At 37.2% G+C, this 25,057-nt stretch overlaps 2 protein-coding genes across 13 annotated transcripts in view; one reads left to right on the top strand and one right to left on the bottom strand.

Moving 5' to 3' along the window:
• Positions 1–4,601: 4,601 nt before the first annotated feature.
• On the bottom strand, positions 4,602–23,289 carry TRMT44 (tRNA methyltransferase 44 homolog). Of its 2 annotated transcripts, none has more exons than XM_080590092.1 (11): positions 22,902–23,289; positions 20,782–20,899; positions 19,714–19,933; positions 18,402–18,470; positions 15,976–16,083; positions 14,986–15,057; positions 11,644–11,750; positions 10,879–11,062; positions 9,371–9,761; positions 8,311–8,427; positions 4,602–6,249 (listed from the first exon to the last, which is right to left on the bottom strand). In XM_080590092.1, the coding sequence occupies exons 1-11, from the start codon at positions 23,284–23,286 to the stop codon at positions 6,017–6,019; spliced, it is 2,004 nt and encodes a 667-aa protein (XP_080446218.1). In that variant the 5' UTR covers positions 23,287–23,289; the 3' UTR covers positions 4,602–6,016. The 2 variants fall into 2 exon arrangements, with proteins under 2 accessions (XP_080446218.1, XP_080446219.1); XM_080590093.1 differs by having other exon boundaries at positions 10,879–11,006; positions 11,645–11,750.
• Positions 23,290–23,339: 50 nt separating this feature from the next.
• Positions 23,340–25,057, top strand: part of ACOX3 (acyl-CoA oxidase 3, pristanoyl) — a 34,696-nt gene continuing 32,978 nt past the window's right edge. For 4 of the 11 annotated variants that reach the window (XR_013950441.1, XR_013950442.1, XM_080590088.1 and 1 more), the window contains exon 1: positions 23,402–23,542. The gene's annotated coding sequence lies outside the window, so the exon portion shown is untranslated. The other 7 variants (XR_013950438.1, XR_013950439.1, XR_013950440.1 and 4 more) reach the window with 5 other exon arrangements.

The following is a 25,057-nucleotide window of genomic DNA, read 5'->3' as shown; positions in this document are numbered from 1 at the left end:
TTTAAGAACAGTATTTCCAGCCAAAGCTGATTGCCTGTTGACAAAATTACAAAATATGTCTGGATTTTACAAAGTTAAGCCTATAATCTACTGAAGTGCAGAGGTGGAGTGCTGTGATAGATGAGCAATGGCAGCAAAAGTGTTCAAAAGGACCTGAACTTGTGTTAAGGCTTGATCCTGTATCTCAAAAAAATTAATAGCTCATTGCCTTTGCAGGGCCTTAATAATATGTTTTGTTGTATCATACAAAGCATTGTGTAAAGCTTACCACAGCAAGGTATACAATCTGGGTTCCAGACCCAGTGGAGAAAAGAGGTGATTTGTCCTTTTTCCATTACACCAGAAGGTGGTTGTAAACAAATGAGGCATGGGAGCAGTGGGGCTTCCCTTCCAGCTTCGGAGGTACCTCTGCCCTGTGGGCAGAGCAATGACCAAGGGTCAGGTTCCAGTGTGATGCACTGAAGTATTGTCCACGGACCTGGCTCCAGATTGATAGCGATGTGATAGACCAGAACTGGAGCTTTCTTGAATGACCATCAGGTGGCATTTATATTGGCTTAAAGTATTTAAAGTTAGAATCTCTCTAACCTTTCTCTGAGGTATTGCTAAAGTGGTGTCAGTAGAAGTTCCTTCTCCTATTGCTCCGACTACAAGCCAACTGCTCGGTTGGCTGTTCTTACAACATCAACACCATCCATTTTCTTTCACTCCCATCATCACCATTAATGCTTCCTAATTTCTTTATAACTCTCCCCAAAGCTCTTTCTTTATAACCCTTTCCAAGCCAATGTGAAGCAGTATCAGAAAGAAACCACGGTAATACAAACTGAAGGAACTCCTTTTTACAAATCCAAATAAACATTTTTCTGGGTAAAGCATCAGTGTTTAAAGAGGAGTGTATCAGTGACAGACACCACACAAATAAGCTTTACAGGCTATGTGTCAGGTGCAAATTGATGTTAAACATCAATAAATGTAGCAAAGAGCAGGAAAGATGACAAGCTCTTATGCAGTAAGTTGAGCTACTAGTAATTACATGCCTGAGACACAATTAACAAGGTAACTTTGGCTGTGCTCAGCCAGCACCCTGCTAATCACCCTTTTTTGCTGAACATCTGTAATCAAACCAGCACTTCTATTATTTTTAATGAGACACCTGGTATTTAGTAGTTAGCTACTCATTGAGTTTTATACTACTCTTTTGGGGGAATGAAGTTCATAAATATTTTTAAACAACTTTTTCTATCACAACATTCATTTACCTCGTAAAGTTGACTTAACATGAAAAAAAAGGAAGAATTCACAAAAGCCCTTAACTGTACCATAAAGACGCTTCTTCACATAAGGATTCCTAAGGAGACAGTAATTTGTATCACTGTGCAGCATTTCCCTGTTTTGGCCACTACGGAGACTCCAAGAGGCCTTTGAAAAGGGAACATTGTGACATTTCTATCTATTTATCAGGAGCGATCATAGCACAATTCAGGACCTTTTTACTCACTAGTAGAGGAGGGTCAGTAAGAACTGCCCTTCTTTTCCCATCCACTAGAAGACCTAGCACAGCACAGGCATTTTTAGAAAAGAAAATGGTATTTCAGAAGAAGAAAAAAAAAAAAAAAGAAGTGCAACATTACTTACATACACAGTTTCTTAACAACAATTTGCATTTCAGATGCCAAGAAATGACTTGAAATAACCTAGTGTCTTCCATCTGATCAGGACAATTATGAAAATAACACCATTTAGCTGTAATGTACTTCAATTAAATTTACACAGAAGAAAAATCATAGAGACAATTAAATACATGTTAGATTTTGAAGAGCAGAACACAGGAATACCCTGGAAGAATGATGAAGGAACCAATTGCCTAAAACATCTAACAAAATGCAATGCAGTCACAAGCCTACTCTCCCTAACACTGCAAGCAGCAATCCCAGGCCCTTCTGAGCCGGGGTATCTGCAGTTGCTGCAAGGAGCAGCTTTCTCTGCAGCTTTCTTTTTCAGTTTCTCCACCTGCTGGCCATGCTGGAAAGCAGCACAGCACCGACGCAGAAACACTTGACGCCAATGATTCACACCAAGGTACTTCCACAGGCCATTAATGAAGCTTCTCTATTCTATTTTTCAGTGTTAAAAGTGAGATCAGAGACAACCTTGAGACAAAACACTAAAACAACACCAAATGAAAGGGCAAAAATACCTGGTCATTAAAACATTAAACTACACTCACTGAGAGTATTCCCTATATTCCAAATGTAAGTAAGGATACGACTGCTGAGCTAAACTGAACAGAAAGGGTCATTATGTTCAGATCATTGATAATATATGATAAGATTCACTATAAGATGTAAAGTCTCTGAAACAATCTGAGAAAACAAATAATAAAATAGAAGACAAAAAAAAGGACCAAAATGATTAAACTTGTACTGTTCCATAATAAAACAGAGATGATGATAGCAATATCAGTACTGTAATTCATGATGGACCAAAGACCAGTGAAGACAGCACAGATGCTGCAGAGTAAAAGCATTGTCTCTGGGAAGGTCGCACATTCAGAGAAAACAAACAGACAAAAGTATGATTTAGTACCAAAAGATAGGCACCATGAAAACTCTACTGTCTCAATATTTTGTCCCTGAGAAAAGGCCAATTTTCCCTTCCTCATTCAGTTCCACATTCAATCACTGCATTAAAAAAATACTTGCATGAAGCCTATAATTTGAAGGAAAAAGACAGTCATACACAGCTGTCATACCTCTGTGTACACCCCCCACACAACATCAATTAGCTGTGAAGGCAGTTTCCTTATTGCTGCTACAGCAAAACAATCACCAAAGCACTCAAAATCCAGGGCAATCTTTTTGGGAGAAGATTGTTTTGTCTTTGTACACGGTGCCTGGCTAGCTGTCAAACAACAGGACTGACTGGCAGCTTGGATGACAGTGTTTCCAAAACGTGGCAGGTGTACGCAGCTTCAGCAGCCAACGCTTTGCCCTTGAGCACGCACAAGCACCACATACATGGGCAGGGCGGCTACCTGGAAAACTAATGCAGATGGACCCAGGTATCTGAAACATTAACATCTATCTTTCCTGTTGCAAAAATTTGCTACAATGCTCCCACTGCGAAGTAACCTGAAGCTAAACTCACCTATATTGAGCTGCTGAAACCTGTTATAACAAAACTGGACAGGGAAGAGGAGAGGTGGATTGTCATTGCTAAGCAGATTTCATCTGGCAGTATTTTAGTAGCAGCCCCTTAGAAGTGGCTTAAAGCAGCAGTTGGAAGATGGTAATTGAGCACTAAAGCAGTTAAGTATTTCTACCTGAAAAATATGAACGTTAAATTATAATAGGAAGGAACCACAAAAACTCAGCAGGTCCAAATAACAGTGTTCACTAAAAATTACTCACAACACACAAAGACCAGTCATGAAACCATTGCCATGTATGCTGCTGTAACAAGCTCCAGAAGATGAAATGCACCAACACACCAAAGGAAAAAGATGCTCCTTACGTGTTCAGCGTGATACTACAACAGGTAAAGGTGATTGTGAAGGGTATTCCTTGTAGTAACATGATGGCATTATATTCTGGGTCAACTCCCAAGTAATTACAATTTTTCTATGAAAATATTCTTTCAGTTATACAAATTGAAGTTACCAGCAATAACAAAAGATAATAGAGCAGGTGCGAGTGTCTGACTTTAGTTGATGCTGAACGTTTAGATACTTCATTGGACACCTGTCCCAACAGTTGTTCTAGCTGTCACTTGGTAAGACTCAGATTTTTTCATCTCTCTTGACTTTGAAATATTTGCCATTATGATGCCTTCAGCAAAGCTGATGACTGCTCGCTCTTGCTTATTTTATATGCTAGATAAAGCTAGATTTCAGCTCATAAATGCATGCCCTTAAGATCATTTAAGTGTTAATTATCATTTACAACTTTGAATCTGAACAAACAAGCCCCCAAACTCATGACCAGCATGACTTTATTACAAAGCATGCCTAGAGGCCTGTATTTGCTGTCAGACAAGCTGTAAGAACTCCTCGACGGGCTACAGGCAACCTAATAACATAACATGAAGTAACTCTCAGTAACTTCATAAACAGACAATGCAAATGATACAAACACAGAAAACTGAACTGGTTTGAAATGTGCCAGAAAATAGACTGTCCTGAAGATACATTCAGACATTCCATAAGGAAAATACTGTCTTGTGATTTCATTTCAGTTTTAGTGACTTGACGAAAAACAAAAATTCAGTCCTTTACTGAGGTGTAAGACAGAAAGCGAACTCAGATTTTTTGTTATTCTATTTAGAATATTCAACTGTAGACTATTTGAAACTGTAACTCTTCTACAGATGCAATTACAAAATCTCTAGATCCCAGTATTTCTATGATTACAATCTGTCATCCAACTCTTCTGTCTCTCTAATGCTCTCACTCTCATGAAATATCTACAACAGCAACCGTTTCCCCTCTACAACGAAAGGTTTCAAATAAGGCTAAATTAACTAATAGGTAGTGATGATAACAAACCTAGCAGTAAAGTGACACTGTCACATCAATGATTGAGATTTTATGCTCGAATGCCTTGTGGGTAAACAGGTTTTTATTAAGAATAAAACTGATCCTTACTCACTACTGGCTTTCATCTATTGCCAAAATCAATTATATTAATGCCATTCTAAGATGGTGGATCACAGACAAAGCAACAAGATACAGCATTGATATAAAATAGAACTTTTTTAAAAGCTTTTGGCAATTACCTTGAGATTTACATTTGAAATTATACAAGGCTAACATTTCTACCCAAAAATGAGGGGGAAGAATGTTCTCTTACCATTTTTCCAAAGAACAGGAAAGTACAGATTTGTTGGATGGCTTGCCACCTGCAGCGATGCCAAACTGAAAGAACAGCCATCAGGAATCTGTGACAGAGCTTTATGTTGGTGAGTTTAGGGAATTGGGTCTATACAATAGAAGTAGTGTGCTATACTAATATACTAGTTATCATAGCATTGCACAAAGAAAAAGTTAGTTTTAAATTTAATACATTAGTCTTACCACGTGTGTATTTGTGACTTCAGTGAGTCAGACATGTATTTCATTCCCCTTTCATTAGAAAAATGTAATTAAAAACCAATCTAGGTTAGCTGTTATCTACCAAGAGCCACTTCTTCCAGGATCAGAAGAGAAATGGAAGAGAGGAACATGACACTTCAGAGAGTTCTTTGCAATCTGTTGGCTGAAAGCAAAGGAAGTAAATAAAGTGGCTTTGAAACTTTTGAAACCCTTTTCCAGTGTCATCTTTCACTGTTCATTTGCTTGGTCTTCAATTATTTCCATTCTTTGTGATTCAGAGTCCCTGTGCTCTTACAGAGTTCTTACATGCGTTAGTCACCCGTAGTCCTAAACCTACTTGTCCTGTAATCAGTTCCTATGCAATTTCTCTAACCTCCATAACTTCCCAGGAAGTTATTCTTCAATCCAACAATCATTTTGTTGGACTAGCTCTGGCCAAGAAAGGAAGGATAATAATTAGTGTTACTCCACAGTAAAGAGGCTGTCACAAGTCAGAAGTGAGTGAAGCCTATCCACTTCTACTCCCAAGAGACACTGTGAGTAGCAAGAAACCATAAATCATCCTGCAAAGTATTGAACAAAACAACTAAATGTTAGGGTTTGCAAATACATCATGTACATTTGATGTGATCAAGGACTGTGAAGAGTGTAAACTTTTGCACTTACACAAATGCATGTCAGACAAGCCATTCTTTTAAAGAAAATAAACAAAATCCAGAAGTATGTATATATTTTACTGTAACTTTTCCATGTCAATAATAAAAGAATTAAAATACAGGAGAACTTGTAAACCAACTAGAAAAATAAGATACATAGGAATAAGAAAAAAACTCCAAACTTTACAGGTCTTCATGCACTAAGTGGTCCCAAAGTCAGTCAAATTCAGTTATGCACACAAACCTAAACATAAGTGGCAGATTTTTATCACTGTATATGTTTTTTCTTTTTAATAGTCTGAGACTGTCTTAGCTCCTCAGTCCCATGAGCATATGGGCAAGATTCAGTAGGCAAAGCACAACCATCCGGATGATGAATGAAAAACCAACAGAGACGTGTTTTATATGCTTCAGCTGAAAGGCATCGTTTTACTTCAGGCTTAGTTTTCCTTGATGGCTTCTTTTTTCTCCAGTCACGAATATGAACTCTCCCATTTAGAACTAAGATTTAAAAACAAACAAAAGTGCAGCTGTTAATAGACAGCCATGGGAATCATACTGGAAAAAATGCATAGTGACAGTCAGCAAATAACATTTTCTACAAATGGATCACTCAGGCAAAACCAAATGTACCATTTGTACAGAAATAGAAAGATGTGCACAACAAACTGAAGTAATATAGAGATGGTCTAAAGAAAAATTGATCAATTGCCCTGTGAGATGTTTTACCATCATGCTGAATAGTTTGAGGCACCTTTTTATCGTCCTCATAGAGGGTTCATAGAGATGTGTTTTGTTTTTTTTTTTAAATATATCAGGTAAGATAATTTCTACCAAAATCCTCAGAATTTAGATTGCAAGTTCTGAAAAAAGTTTGAACTTTATGAACTATAATCCTTTCCTTGTTCAACATTTCATTACTCTATATTCAAACTCTAATTACCAGCAAAAAACTAGTTTAAGTCTTTTAATACTGTCACTACACAGAAATGCTCTTGCAAAGACAAGAGTTCAAAGACAAAGACAATGCAAAGACAATGGTTCAACTGGCACAAAAGAGCACTGCACCAAAGAAATGACAAGTCTAATCCTTCATATAAATGGGATGGCTGGCCATGATGGTTTGTTAACAAAGATTCAGTACTGTTTAAAAAAATAAAAATGAAAAAGTAAATTAATTTAATGAATTAGGACCATAAACTGCATACACAAACTTCTGAACCTCTATCAACTCCTTAAATGTATAAGGAAATAAAATAAAAGAAAGTTAGTAAGAGAAAAAAAAAGATGACAAACAATGGTGAAAGTGAAGAGGGAAGAATCTGCCACTTCTAAGTTGCCATGTTCTATTTTCATATTCTGCTTCAGTATGACTCTGTATCACAGTCTTATAGCTTGGAATAGTTAACTGATACCATTTTGGAAAAAAAAAAATGGTTCAAAAAAAAAATAATGAGTCTGGCAAAAGTTTAATATCACACATTCAAGCCTGGATGAATTTATCCTTCCAAGTTTCCTTGTGACGCAGAAATAGCTCTAAACTCATATAAGGCCAATCCAGAAGTGGGTTCAGTGCTTTAAAATCTCTCTCAGACTTAAAATAAGGAGATCAGTAGATCTCATTAGATTATTAGAACTCATAGATCAGTTACTCTTGTGGTTTTTTTTTTGTGAATGCATGCATCTATTTGTGATGAAAGTAAGAGCTCTACCCATGTTTTTCTCTGGTCTCTGGCATGAGCAAGGTCCTTCCACAACACACACTAGCAGAAGTCCCTTGTTACAACGACGGACTACTGAAGAAAACAATCAAATGTTGGTCTCTATTGAAGTCCCAGGCACTTTCCACACGATGCAAGTTACTGAGAAAGATGTAGTCTTAATCTTAGTCTTTCTTCAGAGGTAACATGCAGATAACATCCATGACAAATTGAAAACAAACATAGAAAAAAAAACACACACACAAACACCCCCCATACCACATTATAAGAGGGGACAAGAGTGGAGAGAAGAAAAAAAAGCAAATAACCCACCACCATCACAGCTATGAACAAAGCAAGCCAGCCACAAAATTGTGCCACTGAGCTCTTTGAGCCATACTACCACAGACTATATAAATACATCAAGCTTCACAGTTACAGGAGGCTAGTTTTATCCTGTCATCAGCATTTATACTACAGGGCTTGGTAAGGCCAGACCAAGTCTGGATTAAACGCTTTAGCAAACTTTCTCTGCATCTGACTGCCCCGTAAATCATCAATACATTACAAGAAAAGGAAAAAATCTCCCTAGTCAAACAACAGTATTAGATTAGCCACTTTAACTGAAGGGCTGTCTTTTCAGACAAAAATGATCTAGAAAAGCTCTTTGCTGATTGCCTTACCAGTCTTATTCAAAAGGAAGCTTTACTAACTGTATCTCGGAGCAATGAAGGGGCTCATTTTTCTCAATTTCTCAAATGAGAAAAATACTAATTTTTCCACACTACAATAGTAACTTGTAATAGTAACTTAATATTACAGTAGTAATAGGCCAAACAAATAATGCCTATCTACTCCTTACCTTCGAATACCTGATGATTGTTCTTGAGCAGTGTCTGTAAGCCTCCATATTCACTCTTCAGCCTCTTTAAAGTCTCTTTATTTAAATGTTCTGCTACTTCTCTCAAGGAAAGGCTTTCTGTAATAAATAATGGTGTAGCTATAAAAATGTGTATATCTAAAATCCTTGAATACCCTAACTTTTGTATAAATTAACGATTATGAACAGAATCTATGAATTATATACAAGTACTGTAACAACTTTGTGTTCCCAATATCACAAACATAAATTGTATATTTTATATGTATATTGTCTGTAAAATGGTAGTTTTCATTCTACAGGTCTCAAGTCAGGATTTCCAAAGTAAGACGTATTTTCTTTCCCCGCTTTTTTTTTTTTCAGTAATCCTCATTGTGCTAAGCACTGTTTACATGCACGTAGTAGGAAGTTTACATGCATGTAGTAGAAAGAAAATGACTCATTCTCCTTTAACAATAGCATATAACATAGCATATCCTGTAGCATATAACAAACTACAGTGAGTAAATAATAAATATGGGTGCAGAAAAATGAAACTTACTGAGTGCCTATAAAATAAATTGCAACTTCCATTCCTTTTCATTCTAATGCTAAGCCAACTAAAAATTCCTAATCATGTTGTAATTAAATGGCACTTCAGAGCACTTATTCAAGAATTATAGCTAGTTATTCTGTCACAATCCAAAAATAAACTTAGATCCTCCCCAACTTAGATACTGAGATGCAGAGTTATGTTTTGTGAAACAGGGAGAAGTTCTGTTTAAGTTGATTCTGCCGTAGTACTCAAGTATAGAGTAAAAGAAAAACAAGCAAAGACACAAGTTTCAAAATACACTTATGCACCTTATTTGCACCCCAGAGTGCAATAAAACATTGCATAGTAGCAATCAAAGTGTTTTGTTTTTTTTTTTTGCAGGTCATGGTATTTCCTAAAGTTTATTTCACTTACTAAATTTACAAACATGTAAATTCATTGGAAAAAACACCCTCCACCAGCAAAGGTAAAAGGTAACGGAAAGCGCTGCCAGAAAGACAATCTCACCTCCTTGATTCCAGGTATTCATATTTCCACTGTGAGTATTAGAACATGATTTTTGGGGGACTGCATTTAATAGCAAATTTGCCACTTTCAGAACCACATCATCTACAAAATCTCGAGGCAGGGCAGCACAATTTCTGATTTGTTCTACTTTTTCTCTGGGTTGAAATCCAGGCATCCAAATTCTACCAGCAGTTTCCATTTCATTTTCAGGAAGTTCTGAGGCTGCTTCTTTGCATACATCATCAGAGCAATCTTTATGATTAAATCCAACTCCTCTGTCACATGTAACCACAGCACAAGTCTGACGATTATGAATATACCGTGTTATCTGATTGTCAATCAAAGCACATTCTGTAGCTGGATAGGTCCTGTTTTTTCCAATAAGGCACACCTATCTTGGCAGAAATAGGTAAATCACTATTTGTATCATAGTATTTAAACAGAGTCCCATACTTACATACAGCCCCCCAACCAGACATAAAACAGCATATGTTTTATGAGACTTCTAAACCAAAGTACAGGAGATATCCACTAGAACTCAATGCTCATTAACGCCTCAGGGCATTTTTAAGTTTAGGTTTCAAATACTGGTGCTACAGAAGAAATCTGGTAACCAAGTCATAATGCATCTTTTTGGCCATACAAGCACAGGCCAAAGAGAGAGCTCCTGACTCTCAGATTATTTACAAAATTAGAGCTGAACACCACTTTCTACTCCAGAAACATTTCAGTTTGAATTCCATGTGACATGAAAAACAGCAAAGTTAAATAAAATTAACCAGCATAGGCTGATGGAAAAACAAAGGCAGAAAGACAGTGTAAAAGTTTTCCATCTTACAGACAAGTATAATAAATAACCATAAATCCTTTCACTCTTTCTTGTATTTAGGATTGTAACCTATGATGTTAACTTTAATATAGCAGATTACCCAAGAAACCCATGAGTATTTTTAATCTACCTTCAAAGCATATTATCTGAAGCAATGCAACTGACTATGCTCCAATCTCACAAAACAATAATGAAGAAATATCACAGAATCATAGAACTGCTTGGGTTGGAAGGGACCTTAAAGATCACCTAGTTCCAATCCCCTTGCCATGGGCAGGGATACCACCCAGTAGATCAGATTTCTCAAAGCCCCATCCAGCCTGGCCTTGAACACTCCCAGGGATGGGGCATCCACAGCTTCTCTGGGCAACCTGTTCCAGGGCCTCACTACCTTCTGAGTGAAGAATTTCCTCTTAACATCTAAGATAAATCTCCCCTCTTTTACTTTAAAACCATCCTCCTTTGTCTCACTTCATCCTGCTCGGCAGGGCAGTTGGACTAGATAATCTTCAGAGGTTCCTTCCAACCTCGGCCACTCTGTGATTCTGTGTCCTATCACTAGCTGCCTGAGCAAAAAGTTGTTGGTTTTTTCTCCCTTTTTTTTTTAAAAAAAAACAAGCCCCACTTCAGACAGCATCTTTAAAAGTAAAGATAAAAGCCCTACAGAGTCCAAAATTACCCTTTTTGTTGATGGAATTCTAAGGCAGTCTTCTTCCACGTGAAAACCACATACAGATCCCACTTCCGCAACAAAATCAAGATATTCTCTGTACTGAGTCTTCTTGCTTTGTCTTCGGCTGTATTTTCCATGGAAATCAAAGAAGCAACATGGCAGCACAAAGTAGCTACACGAATAGGAAGACCTATGGGAAGGATAACGGATAACTGCTGAATGGAAAGTTATTTCAGATAACACACATAAATTTAAGAAATAGCCCAGACACAGGCAATGATGGAAATTTTTATGAAGGTGACAGAGCTTCACAAAGTACAATTTATATGTTCCTCCTTCAGAAAATTTATTAGTATAATCAAAGTCACTGTTTCATGAAGTATTTGCTATAGCAAACTACTGTACCAACACAGTCTGCAGGACTAAATCTCTAGGTATCATACTATTGCAGCTGGTTGTGATAAGCAGAGCGGTTCAAAGAAAGGTAGGACTAACAGTAATTTTTTTTAAAACTAGATTCATGTCTAAGGAATAAATACAAAATTCAGTTTGAACTTCAAAAGCAAAATGCTGTACTGAATTCCATGAGAAAATAAATACTGTGCTTTTCCACAGCAAAAAAAACATTTTGTAAAAATAATCAATTGGCATCACAAGAAGCAAAACTTGTGAGAACACCTGATGTGGCTGCAAAAGCAGCAATTTTCACCAAGCACGTACAGGTAATTATGTTTTTATTCCTTCCCCCGTTTCCCCACCTCCACCAAGTACCTGGCTGCAATTACAGGTATCCATGGTGTTAATTCATCTGAATGGTTTCCTATCAGCCAATCAGTATCTGGAAATAGATGACTGTCACCCGGCATGATAGATGATTCCTAAAAAAAAAAAATAAAAAAAGTTGAAGTAAGATTTATTACAGGTTTCTTTAGATTTATTTGCCAATAAAGCACTAAACAACAATATAAAATCCTACAACAGGAAAAATACAAGCTGAATGAGAACCCACAGAAGCCGTCAATATTATTCTCAGCTTACAGTTTTGCCAGGCAGTATGTTTTATTGCTACAAAGAATTAATTTAGCAACAGCAACCCACAACATGTTGGTCAGACAAAGAGTGGAATGATAAGTCTGATGAAGGTATCTGACATCCTAAGTATACGTTAACAAATCTTATACATTGATTATGATTTCTTGCCATTCTCCTATCACATGTATTTCTGGGCCCAGTTTTTCAGAGACTCACTTCATTTGCTATGTCTCAGTCTCACACAGTAGGGAAGCTGTGTTCTGATTCATTGCTATCTTCTCTTCTTTCACAGGCATTTCCTAAATTAAATCCAAGTATACAGAACACCACTTTTCAACCTTACCATTTGTTTATAACCAACCTAATCCAGCCCAACACTTTTTTTCTTGTGTACCTTGCCAGAATGTTCTCATCCAAGTTGTATCAGAGCTACCCTATGACACATGCAATATCAGGAGTAGAAATAGGGAAGCAATAGGTCAGAGAAAGAAGGCTTCATTGGTAGACTTTATTATAGCATTTTGCTTGCGTTGTTTCATTACATATGGAATAAGGAGACAGCACATGAGTCTTGCCACCACAATACTGACTCACAGATAGTTATCATTCTTAAGAATACCCTATTCTCATATTCTTTAAAAACAAAAACACAAAAGAAACAAAAACAAACAAACAAACAGCACGAACAGCTCATACAGGCTAAATTTTAAAAGTTCCAGAGTGCCTTTAACATTTGTCTTTGTCACACACTCAATATGTTCCTGCCTAGGAAATAAGTTCAGCAAAGAAAATACTTGAAGTTCCTTATACTATGGAAGAATATGTTCTTCTCTAAAAACACGTAAAAATCTGACAATAATTACTGAACAGATTTGAAGAATAGACAGTCCTGTTTCAAATTCAAGTCTCTAGATAACTTTAATAATAATTCTGAAAATGATTCCTTTACTCTCATTTTATATATAGCATGTATGCCAAATTCACACATATATGCAAAACAGTTATCTGTAAAAGAATTCAAAAAAGCTAATAGGGAATTTCAGAAATCTCAGACTAGCTCTAATTCCATCCCAATTGTTCTCAGACTAGCTCTAATTCCATCCCAACTGTCCTCTTCAGAAAGCATTGTTTTAGGTGTTTTAAGTATCAATATGGTATATAATCATCTACTTGAAGTACCAAATCCCTCTCAATTTTTACTTATGTATATAGATTTCCAGATACGTAACAAATTTCCTTTTGCAAGGTTGGCATATATTAAAACAACTGCTCGATAAGTGTTTTCTTATGGTTAAGCAAGCTACTCTTACATTGTATTTCAGTTTTGATTATTCAATTTAGGCATACCGTGAATTACCAGTGTTATACTCCACATTTTGACAGTAACCCATAATCACATTTGTATTTGCTATATCTGACAGCAGTTTGGTGATCCAGAGTGCCACCTCTTACATTCATTTATATCGTTAGTATTGGCATTGAATGTCACAAATGCCAATATCCATGCTGCAACTCACGCTTTAAATTAAGATCAAAACAAAATTAACTTCTGATGGTAACAAAAGGCTGTGAGCAGGTGCTTTCTCCTTCTGTGGCTCCTGTGGCTATGGGAACCTTGCATAATCATCCTTCCTGATTGTTATCCAACTCCCTCCCAAATAAATTTATAGTTTCCTTCTATACGTATTTTGGATATTTTTACAGTTTGTCTGGCTTTTTCAAGTGTTCTGTGTGAACTATGTTTTATAAAAAGTAAAAAAAAAAAAGTTTTTTTTTTTGTTGTTGCCTCATGCTGCAGAGTGACAGCTGATGCTCAGAAGCTTCCCTGTGAGCAAAGAAATTTGAGGAACTGTAAATAGTGAGACTCTAAAATGAAACAAACATACAAAATTCAAAGATTTCCACAATACAAAAAAAAGGGGCAGAAAAAGGAGTATGTTACATGAAGGAAAAAGAGAAAGTGCTGTTTGGTATGATCTCAAGTGACTTGATATAGCACAATAGGAATGAAGGAGTACTAAAGCTTCATGTTTTGGATTGTTTCTTGAAGCCTTTCAAGAAGATCTGATTGCAGACTGCAAGAAAGGAATCTGAAAGTTTTGGCAGTCTATACGTAAAATGGCAGGGTGGCAGAGAGAAGGCTGCACAACATGACTGTTCCACCTCCCAACCAGGAAAGATGCTGCTCTTTTGTTGATGTAAAGTTAAGTTGTTAGCATTTAAAGATTTGTTGAACTGACTTTCAACCAAACCTACTAGAGAATAGCTATGGACAGAAAAGTATTTTAGTGTATTGGAAGCTGACAATTTTTGAGGGAATAAGGTGAGAAACTCCAGGAGTCTCGAGAACAAGAAACCAGGAACACTTCACCACCAAAGGGCAATTGTTCATCACTGCCACACTTAAACGAGCAAACGAAAACCAGCTAGAGTTGAAGCAAATGTGCCTGTGCTCTGATTGTTCCTGTCCTCATAAAAACAAGAATGGAGAACTTGAAATACAATCCCTCTTTCAGACTCATTTTTCTGTCCATTTTTTTGAAGGCTGTTATTGCAACGACTTACCACAAAGTCAGAACAGCAGAGGAATTGGCTCCTTTGAGGTTCAACAATATTGTCCCAAAAGAGTACAGAGCACTATAAGATCAGAATCACTTTCAGAGTGATTCTGTTATTAATTCATGAATAAAGTACTCACAACTTTGGAAACTAACATCTTTTGTGATGTACAGAAAGTGCAAATAAAGCTGCTCACTATTGAACTTCCATAAAGATCAAGGATTGTTTCATAATGTGCATGTCTGCACAAGCAATAAAAAACCATGCTAGTGTTCTCAGCTGAAAAACAAAGTACATTGCAAAAAAGCAAGCACATGATATAGCATTGCTGTATTAATCCCCTCTACATCATACTTTATAATCCTTTAGGACATGAATGGCAGCATACCAAACCCACACATTGCTTTAGACAATTGTCAGTAACCCAGTGTTTTTAATTACATTTGCATCAACACAGTCTGAAGCAATGAACAAATGAATAATGTTACAAATGAATGAGATTGACATACATTTGCGTAATACCTCTAAATGAGTTTCTGGTCCATACATGTCCCATATTTTTCTTCTCCTCACATCAATTCCTCTACCAGAGTGCTGAAATATTTGAACAAAGTATCATTTGTAAGTACCAATTTTATTAGAAATTCTCAAACAAGCTGACTAAATGTACATATTAGCATACACCACTTCAGTCACACTAAAATTTGGACACATAATGAAACACAGCTTCATCATTTCACGAATAAATTGAATACTTCTAATCCTTGTTTCCCTCCTACAAGAGACTGGAAAGAAAAGGATACATTACAGATATAACTACATTGATAATTGATCTGGGCATACCTATTTAAATTGCTCTTGAAAATCTGGCTCTCAACTTTTATGGTATCTTCCCAGAAGTGGAAGAAATAACAAATAACATTTTCTGAAACTGACTGACCCAACTTTTCTTGACTCTCAGTGACCTTTCTTTGCTGTTTTCTTTTCAAAAACTACGCCTCAAGAGATTGAATTTTGCCGTTGCCACATTTTCACTTCCAAAAGCACAGTATGTTGTTAGGCCTTTTCAAAATAAAAAAATCCTAGAATTGCTTTAAAAGATATAGAAATCCATTTTCAGTCCTTGATGAATAGATTTCAGTTTTGATAAAACTAACTTTATGAAAAACATCTAAAGGCTACTGCAAATAAGAATATTTATGTTAACATTACCCATTCCTTTTTAATAAATCTACAACATGACTAAATCATATAATTACTTTTTCTTTTCTCTTTTAGTTTCTTACCTCAGAAAAATAAATAGCCTTCAGGATAATCAATTTCACTTAAAAAAATTAATAATAAAAGGTTTCTAAAGCTCTGCTTTTTTTTTTTTGATAACTGAGGAGTAACAAAGTCTTGTTCTAATGACAAGAATTAACTGAATTTTGACTATTTGCCTGCCAAAGGACAGCAAAACAAGAATAATGAAGATATCTTTTGCCTGTTTGTTTTAAAATGCACTCTATTTACCCCTTCATTGCTTAGAATATGAACCAGTAGACCGTTTCCACATCCAAGATCTACAAATGACTGTTTCTTGGCCAATCCTTTTTCCTTTCTCTCTTCTTCCCAGAGAATCTAAGACAAGAAAAGAAAACATTTTAGACTTACACTCTCAAATTTCCCTGTCAGAAAGCAGTAAAAAGACGTATGAAATGAAAGCAGAATGCTGGGAGACAATGAAGAAGTGACAGAAGACAGCCACAGCACTCAAAGAGAAAGCAACTTGAGAAGGAAAAAAAAAAACACACAATATATTCAAACTGCTAATAGAAGGAGTAAGATTGTTTCAAAGTATCGAGCATTTTCCAAGTGCTAAGCATCCTCCACTCATTTCTGAGTGCCTGAAGTTGAAATTAATATAGGCTGGGCTAGGGAAAGCATAAATGTAAAAATAAGCTGCTGAAATAAACGGCACAAGAGATTAACATGAGGAAACAGCAATTAAATTTCCAACAGTATCTCCACATGTGACACTACAGAAGGCTTTACATCCACTGTATAAAAGAAAGAATTGGGTGCAGAGATGAAAATAAAAAGCAAGATGTCCTTTGTAATCAATTGGCTATGAACTGCAACATCACTTTTTACAGCCTAGGCAAGAAATTGTAATTTACTTTGCAAGAGTCAGCTGCCCCAAATTCTGAATCAGCTGAAGTGGACCCCAAAGCTTTTAGCCCAGTTCTAACCCGTGCTCTGTACATAAGTAGTTAGTCCTACATAGTTATGCAGTTTGGAAATTGCTAATCTTAATAATAGGATATTTGCAGCATACGGATTAGTCTCCTTTTACTCCTGTCAAACTCTTTTTTGCTCAATGAGAGTGTCCTCTGTAGCTTCTCGATTCTTATTTTCCCCACGAATAACACAAATTGTCAAGAATATTTAACCACAAAAATTAGTATTTGTAACATTGCTACTTGTTATTTTGTCAGTTTAGACAGAGAAAAAGAAGTTCCAGATAAACCATAAGATTATATGGTTGTGTTTATATTTTTAAATGTAGCAATCATTGCACTTCTGCACTCCAGACTAACCCAGAAAACTCTAATCGCCTCCTACTCAGATCACACCCATCCTCCATCCCTTGATGAGTTTCTTATAATTCAAACTGAACAGGTACTTCTCTGGTAATGTGTCTAGACAATAAGCAACGTTTATATGACTGCAGAGTATAATAAAGGGGTCAGATGACCCCTCCTCTCATCATATCAATTTAAGTACTGTAAATCCGTATTAATTTAACACTGGACCTTTTATCACTCATTTAACATTTCTAAGTAATGAGTTATTATATATTCATATCTGATTATGGTTATGGAGGTTAGGTTATCAATATATTAAGCTTTCATTTATACAAGCCAGTTATTGGATCACCTTAATAACTTTTGGAAAGTTACTTCTACTTCAACTAAAAAACATTATGACCGTAAACAAACACTGTCTTGCAATTTTTTATGCACAACTTCTTCAGCAGTGTCATTACAGAATTTTCCTGGGGCTACAACTATTATAATTCCTCATGTACATGACTTAATTTTCAACATTCAACAACTACTACTACTGTCATGGTGGTAAAAATGATAAAAGTCTATTATATAGCTCTTTCCACAAGCCAATGTCATGATGATCATTTATCCAGCGAAGTATCTTCTGTCACATCAATGTTATATTCAAGGTTTTGAGAGCAGCCTGTGTCAGTTAGGCTTCCTCAGACAATCTTAAAAAATTTTTATGGGGTAAGGAACTGAGGTTCTAAGTTTAAGCAAACAATTAGTAAACTAAAATAGTCCTCAATGAGATCTGTAAGTGAGTTAACTTGTTTACAAATACTGATTTAGAGGAGATGCAACAGGTGTCTGCATTATACTTCTAGGTAGATATACTCTTACTGCACTCTAGATAGCAGTCAAAATATTGATGTGCCTACATAGTGACAGTAGCTTCTCATCTCCAAACTGGACAGTCTAATCATTATTTCTTTGGTACGTTAGTGCTTTTTGTTCTAACCACTTTAAAACAAAAAAAACTACAGCTTGCCTGTGTGACATAAAAATCCTATGACAGAAGACTGCAAGTCTTCAAAAAAGTGTTAATGTTCCTCTAATTTTAATTTTGTTACTGTGCTTATTTTTTGTGGTATGCCACAGTATAAAAAAAAGCTTTTCTTTCCCCCCCCCCTTGATATGTCATATTAAAGGGTTTTTTGTTTTGTTTTTTCAAATTCTGTTATAAAATGCTTACTTTTTGTAATCAGTTACTGTATATAAATCCCTGAAATACCATTGAGGGTACTACCAAAGAAGATCCTAATACAAGCTCAATTTGAATAGACTTTGAGCCACAAATTCCACTTTGGGTTCAAGTTATGCTTGAAAACACTAATAAAAACTTACCAGCAAGTAAGTAGCAATGGCAACATCTTCATATACAAACTTCTCAGGATCTGTTACTTCTGGCCATACCTTCAGGAGAAAAGAAAAAAAAGAAAAACTATTACTTTCTGTGCCATCTTAAAATACTGCAAAGAGAGCTCAGAATGATCTGGATACTCTTCTTCAATAGACTTCTCCACTTCATGCGTTTTGAATTGAGTAAAAATATACACAAAAAATGTAAACAAAGACTAAGATTTTGTAAATCACACAGAAGTATATTGGTATAAAGGACGTCTGCTTTCAGTCAATAGAGTTTCCAAGAACATTACAGCTCCATATGCACACCTCGCAAGTAACCTGCTGCATCTGGTCTGCAATAGGGCGGGCATCCTTTTGCTTATTCTAATTCTCAGAGCAAAAATATTATTCCTCCTGTTAAGTGCATCATTGTTAATTACAGTATTCATAAATTTATTTTCCAAACATATGAGACAGAACTATCCTGGCACAACAGAAGAATCAAAACATGAAGCAGAAATACAGAGAAAGTATAATCCCTATTTTCTAAGCAAAAAATTGAGACAGATTAAAACGTTCAACGCTACAAAACTACTGCGGAGCTAAAAAAACAAACCCACTACCTCACCCACAATTCAAAAACACCTGTCACACATACCTTTTTATTAGTGCAGAAACATCAAGAGGGAAAACTTTCAACATTTCCACAATGTTTTACAAAAGCATTTACCCATTTCCTTGGCTGTATCTTAAGTTTGTTGCATAATTATGTATTACATGTATGATATAATACCCATTACATCATACAAGATGGTCATTGTCATTTTTAGGAGTCCCCAGGACTAAAACATTGCTGCTCTGACTCAGAAAGGCATATTAATGCATCTAAATGTAAATACAGCCATAGACATTTAACCAGTGTTGCTTTCTGACTCTTTGATGCTTTGTAGAAGGACATGCTATACTTACGCTTTGTTGTGTGGATGATTTAGTATTTCCATCCACTGACCTACCGCTTATTTCTTTTTTGAAGGCAAACATTGTGGAACATGTCTAACACCACCAGATATTTAGTGTGAATTTGGCTCAAAATTTTCCAGTTCAGTTCTTCCAAATACTATAAAAACTACTTTTTTCTCCACATATGCAGTAAAGACTAAAAAACAATCCAACGAACTATACTGCATAATTTTTAATTAAACTGATTCCTTTATTTAAAAAAATTGGAAGAAGCAGTTTCAGGAAACAAATAACAGAAACAAAAAACAACGGCAGGAAAGCATGTTATTACTACATTTATTGCTAAACTTACCTTTACCATCTCCTTGTATTTTTCTTTAAGTTCTTGATAAACCTTGCTGTACTTTGCTATAGAAATGAATGAGAGTGTACTTCTAAACTCACTGTGCTTTTGCTCCACAGACCACTTAGCCAGTTTGGGCAAAAGTTCATTTCCAAGCCATGCTAGTTTGGGGTATGTAATTCCATCTGAGAACCAATCTTCTGAAGAGGGAGCTACAATAGACACAGACCTTAAAAATAAAATAAACGTTGATGACATGCAGTGTATTCACACCTCACTAACTCAAGAGTAGAGAAAATAATAAAGTGGAAAAAAAATTGGAAGATCAAAAAAGTCATATGAGTACTCTGAGGAATAAGTAAACACATAACGCACAAACAAAAGGAAAATAAAAGCAAAGTCACTGAATAATAAAACAGTCTTTCCTAGATTTTGTTAGACAGCTCATTATCTCCTAATTCAAACACCATATGAGAGTCTATGCTAGATTTACTACAATGACCGAAAACTCACATATGATAAACAACCTGATTTACCACAATATTCCAAATGCTAACCAGTGGGTACCTCATGAAAACAAACCAAAATTAGGAGCAAAATATATTATCAGTTGGTACATTTCACTATTTCCCGATCTCTAAATTTATTTAGATTTTGTTAGTTATGTAAGCTGTCAGCATGAACAACTACATCTTCAACGCTCAGGACCAAGGTGTCCACACATTTTAATGACTGAAGCTTGGCAGGTTCCAAAGAGCAATTCCTTTTCATCTTTCAACCTTACTAACACCCACAGAACCTGACTTCCACCACAGACATTGTCATCTCCTACTGATGAGGATTCACATACCACATACATGTGCAGTCAATGTATTACATTTGAAGTTGAAATAGATTTGTTTTGTGTTGATTTTGGTATTTTACGTATTGTTTTTAACTGAACACTATGCACTGAGATCACACCAGTAATGCCACTTGCTAATCACACAAATTATAAAAACCAAATCACCTGGACACCAACACTAAACCATGATGCGATTCTTACAATAACTTGGGTTTCCTTCCACTCTCACTTACCATTCTTTATCTTTTATGTGAGTAAGCTGAATTTGATAAATATTGCACTTTTTAATCTGGTATTTTCCTTCCTTGTTTTTCTCCAAAGGCAGAAAGGTCGCAGTTCCACTGTAAACATCTGAAAAGATATGTAAATAGTGACATGTACAAATCATCCTGGTTAGCACCAAAAAAAAAAAAAATAAACACAACACTTTTGTTTTCTTACTACATTAAGTGTATACTAATGAGGCAAGATCAAGGACAATGATGAATTTTGAGAATTCAAACAGTTTAATAATTTCAGACATCAGGCACACTGAGAAGCAGATCTACTCTTCGCACTCCACTGCCTGTTGTTTTCCAAAAGATATAAAGCCGATCAGCGAGACTATTCACAACCTATAAACATAAACATCTGAAAATCTACAGACACTGAGATTTTCTAGTATAAATACTAGAATAGAACTAGAATACTAGAATAAAACTGCTGCTTTCCCCTATTACACAGTAATCTGTAGATCTGGGATGCACATTTCAAGTTAATGGAGACTTACATACTCAACCTTACATTAGATAAGCAATCAGAGCAGTATTATGAAGTATTCCATAATAATATCAGTATCACTTTTGCTGTGTTCAAACACAGGATCTACTCTGAAATTATGAAGTATAGCTGCTCTTCAGTTTTAGCGCCATCCAGATTTCCCAATTAGAGCTCCTGGATGTAGCCATGTGAAAAATAACAACATACAAACACTATCTATACCTAAATTAAGTATATTGTATCTCTGAAAGGAGACCTCCTGAGAAGACCTGTTTTTAGGTAAAGGCGCGCGTACTACTAAGTTATGTTCAGCAGCCACCCTACAGATCTTAATATCTATCACCTATGGAATAAAATGCTTATGCTCAAGTTCCAAACACCACAGATTTTGGAAAAGTTGAGATGAGCAGAGTAACAGCTGGCCATGCCCTTCAGTGCTTCTAAAATATTTCAAGAAGATATACTGCAACTTTTAACATGTTACATTTTCTAACAGTACTCATGCATGTATCAGTTAACTCCTACACAAAGGAAAACAGAGAGGGAGAGAATACATCCTTTTGAAACAACTTACAAATAAAAACAAATGAGACTGCAGTGAAACACAAGAGGCATGATACAATCTAGTACTCACATGCTACTACTTTTTACCATCTTAATTTACTCCCTATATCCTTCCTATAAACTTACTCTAAAAGGATTTACTCTATTCTATATGGCACATATGTATGCATTATTAATTTATGCACTAGTTAAAAAAACTCTTAGCAATACTTATCCAAGGGGATTTCTTTAGAATAACATAAGTTCCCTATCTGAAACTGATCCTTCACTTAACATCAAAACTGACAAATGCAAATCTCCGAACTATGAAAATATTACATTGACAAAGAAACCAAAATACCTGTGGACTCCAAAATTTTTGAGTGAGATGAGAAAGAATGATTAGCAATAGAGCAAACATTAAGTCTTGCTTCCTCAGCCTATCCTTTGTCAAACCCCTCTCAGTGTTCCAGTATCTCTTTCTATTTTAAACATATTAATAAATAAATAAAAAAAAACCTTCTAGGCTTTTTCCTACACATAAGCTTCCCAGGCGTGGCTCAGGAACATCACCTTACAACGTCAAAAGAAAACAAACCTAAAACATATACTTTTTTGAAGGCTTCATAGATACAGAGAAGGAATTTTACACAGTAAGACCACTCTAAGTCCTAGCAGGATTTCCTGCAGTGTGGTTCCACCACAGAATGCAAGTACCTTTAAAAAAAAAAAAAAAAAGCCACGCTTCATCTTGAGGCAAAACCAACAGCATGCAAATTGACACATGCAATTTGGACGTGACGAGCCTGATGCAAGAACTGTCTATGTAGTTTTAAAAACTAGCTGCATTTTCAAAGGCTACAGTCACTCCTTGAAGGCTGTCATTAACACGCAGTGTTTCTGTGGGGGACGCTTCTGAGAGGAGCCCGCACGACGCACAGCCCTTCCTGCCTCCCTAAGGAAGACGGGACGATGAGCCATTTTCTCCCCCCTCCCTCAGGCCCTAACCTCCCCAGTCAAACAGAGGGGGTGCCCAGGGCTGGGGGCTCACCTTGTACCACCAGCTCCTTCGCCGGAGGGGCAGGGGGCCCGGCGGGCCGCGCCCGGGGCAGTAGCGTCCTCAGCACGGCGCGGAGCTCGGAGCCCCGCCGGCCCCGGGCCGTGAGGGAGGGCGGCAGGTGCCCGCTCACCTCCCTCCACAGCCGGCCCAGCTCCGCAGCCCCCTCTTCTCTCCCTCCTCCCGGCACGGCGGTGAGGCAGGGAAACCCTTCCTCGCCTTCCCCGAGCAGCACCGTCCCCTCCGCATCGATGGCGGCGCCGCACAGCCGCCTGTTGGCCACCTGCGGCTTCTCCAGCCAGACGCGCACCGCCGCCCAGAAGCCGCCGGGCAGCGCGGCGCCGCCATCTCGCACCGCCACCGTTCCCACCGGCCCCATGGCCGCCTGCTGGCGGGGGTGGGGGGGGGAAAGAGGCGGGACGGGGCGCGTCCTACTCCCGTCAGTTCCTGAGGCGGGGACGGCGACGGTAAATAGAGCGGCCGTTCATCGTCTTCTCGCCTGTAAGGGTTGCAAACCCGAATATTTGTGGTGCCGGGAGGCTGCCGAGCCGGGAGGGAAGCGGCTCCTAGCAGCCTGCAGTGTGGGGAGCGGGCGCCAACTGCTGCGAGTCCTCCCTGAAACAGCACGGTGTGAGGTACCTCTGGTCCCAGCAGCAAGGCTGAAGGTTTTTTAAAGTGTTTACGGCTTTTAAAGGTCAAAGTTGCGCTGACTGCCGTACCTCGGTGTAGAAACTCCTTACTGGGAAAGCTGCTCGGGGTTTTAGGGCTGTAACCCCGTAGGTGACCCGCTATCTGACTCCTCCAGCTCAAAGAAGCAAATGTCAGCACGCTTTTGTAGTAAAATGTGGTATCTCGTGTAGTCATTTTTTTGCTTTCCGACCAGAAACGAGCCCTCTGTGCTTAATTTAGGCAATTCAAAAAGAGGTTGTGCAACTGAAACCTTAAAGGGGGTTGTGAAGTCATGAACTTGAATTACCAGCAGGAGCACCTTCCACATTAAAAATAAATAAAAAATAAGTTAACTCAGCACTTATATAAGCAGCAATTCTCAGAGAGTTAAAAACAATCTGTGTTGTTGTTTTGTGCCACATCCGTATGCAGATTTCAAACTGGCAGTGGAATACAGTTGTTCAAGGATGGAAATAGCACCTTGGGGCTGTCCTTTGACTGCCATTCTCCTGGTGTAAATAAATACCTGGTTTGATTTCTAGTTAATTTTGAAGTTGTTGCTTGGAACGAAACTAAATCAAAGCACTGTAGGAAAGCAGAGAGGGAAATGCTTTTTTGTTTGTTTGTTTTGCTATGCAAGAATGCTTTTCATGAATGCTTAGGTTTTGTTATTTGAACAGTCTCGTTGATTGACAATGTAAATAATGTTTACACACACACATATTTAAATAACTGCAGTATTTTGATGTCATTTTTTCTCTGTTCTGAGCTAGAAGCCTTGAACTTCAGCCTGATTTAAATGCTTTACAGTTCACTTTTGTTTGCCAGTAGAAGGGTAATGTCTGTTGGTATGGCTTCAGGTTTAAATGCTTTTTCTCGGTGCCTGGGGTTTGGGTTTTATTTTTCTCTTTTTTTCCTTTCCAAACCAGTTGCTCAGTACTGCAAGGAACTGCTCCTTCCTGGAACTGTTAGCATATATAGTATACATAGCCAAGTGGATCTGTGAGAGCTAGCCCAGTTCTGGACAATATTAAATGAGTACGAACTGTGGTAGGCACCATATCATTCCATGCTGACCTGATCAGATACTTGCTTTGTACTTTTACAGTACTGTTATCTACGGTAATCTACCCACTCCACCTTTCCTGCTCCCCGTTTCCTAGTACCCCAGGTAACTGACTGGGCTTTTAGCTAATTAAGTCAAATGTCCGTTATGGCAATAATTTTGGAGTTCTTTCTGTTCACTTAATTAAACTGCTTGACATTAGCCAAATACTAGTGCATTTGATCTTACCACCAGTTTCAGTCCCCCAAATTTATTCTTATTTAATGAATTTAAGTACACCATCTTTTGCCAAATAAAGGAAGAATTCCAGCTGGAGAAAAGTCCTTGTTTCCTGAGAAAATAATGATGAATCTTCCTCTTGGAAGATTCCAATTTAACTTTTCAAATTTAACTTTTCAAATTTAAATTTTGTTAC

Source organism: Anser brachyrhynchus (genome assembly GCF_964034855.1).
Source record: "Anser brachyrhynchus genome assembly, chromosome: 4".
Lineage (NCBI taxonomy): Eukaryota > Metazoa > Chordata > Aves > Anseriformes > Anatidae > Anser > Anser brachyrhynchus.
The sequence above is the reverse complement of the archived record's forward strand: the minus strand, read 5'-3'. Positions and strand labels throughout refer to the sequence as shown.

What these genes read in the sequence shown, in the direction of transcription:
- TRMT44 (XM_080590092.1), bottom strand. Translation starts at nt 23,286, where the DNA reads ATGGGGCCGGTGGGAACGGTGGCGGTGCGAGATGGCGGCGCCGCGCTG. An exon ending in GAAGGAGCTGGTGGTACAAG is followed by an intron (nt 20,900 to 22,901) that starts GTGAGCCCCCAG and finishes ATATCTTTTCAG; the next exon opens with ATGTTTACAGTGGAACTGCG. An exon ending in GAATACCTGGAATCAAGGAG is followed by an intron (nt 8,428 to 9,370) that starts GTGAGATTGTCT and finishes TATTTATTACAG; the next exon opens with AAAGCCTTTCCTTGAGAGAA.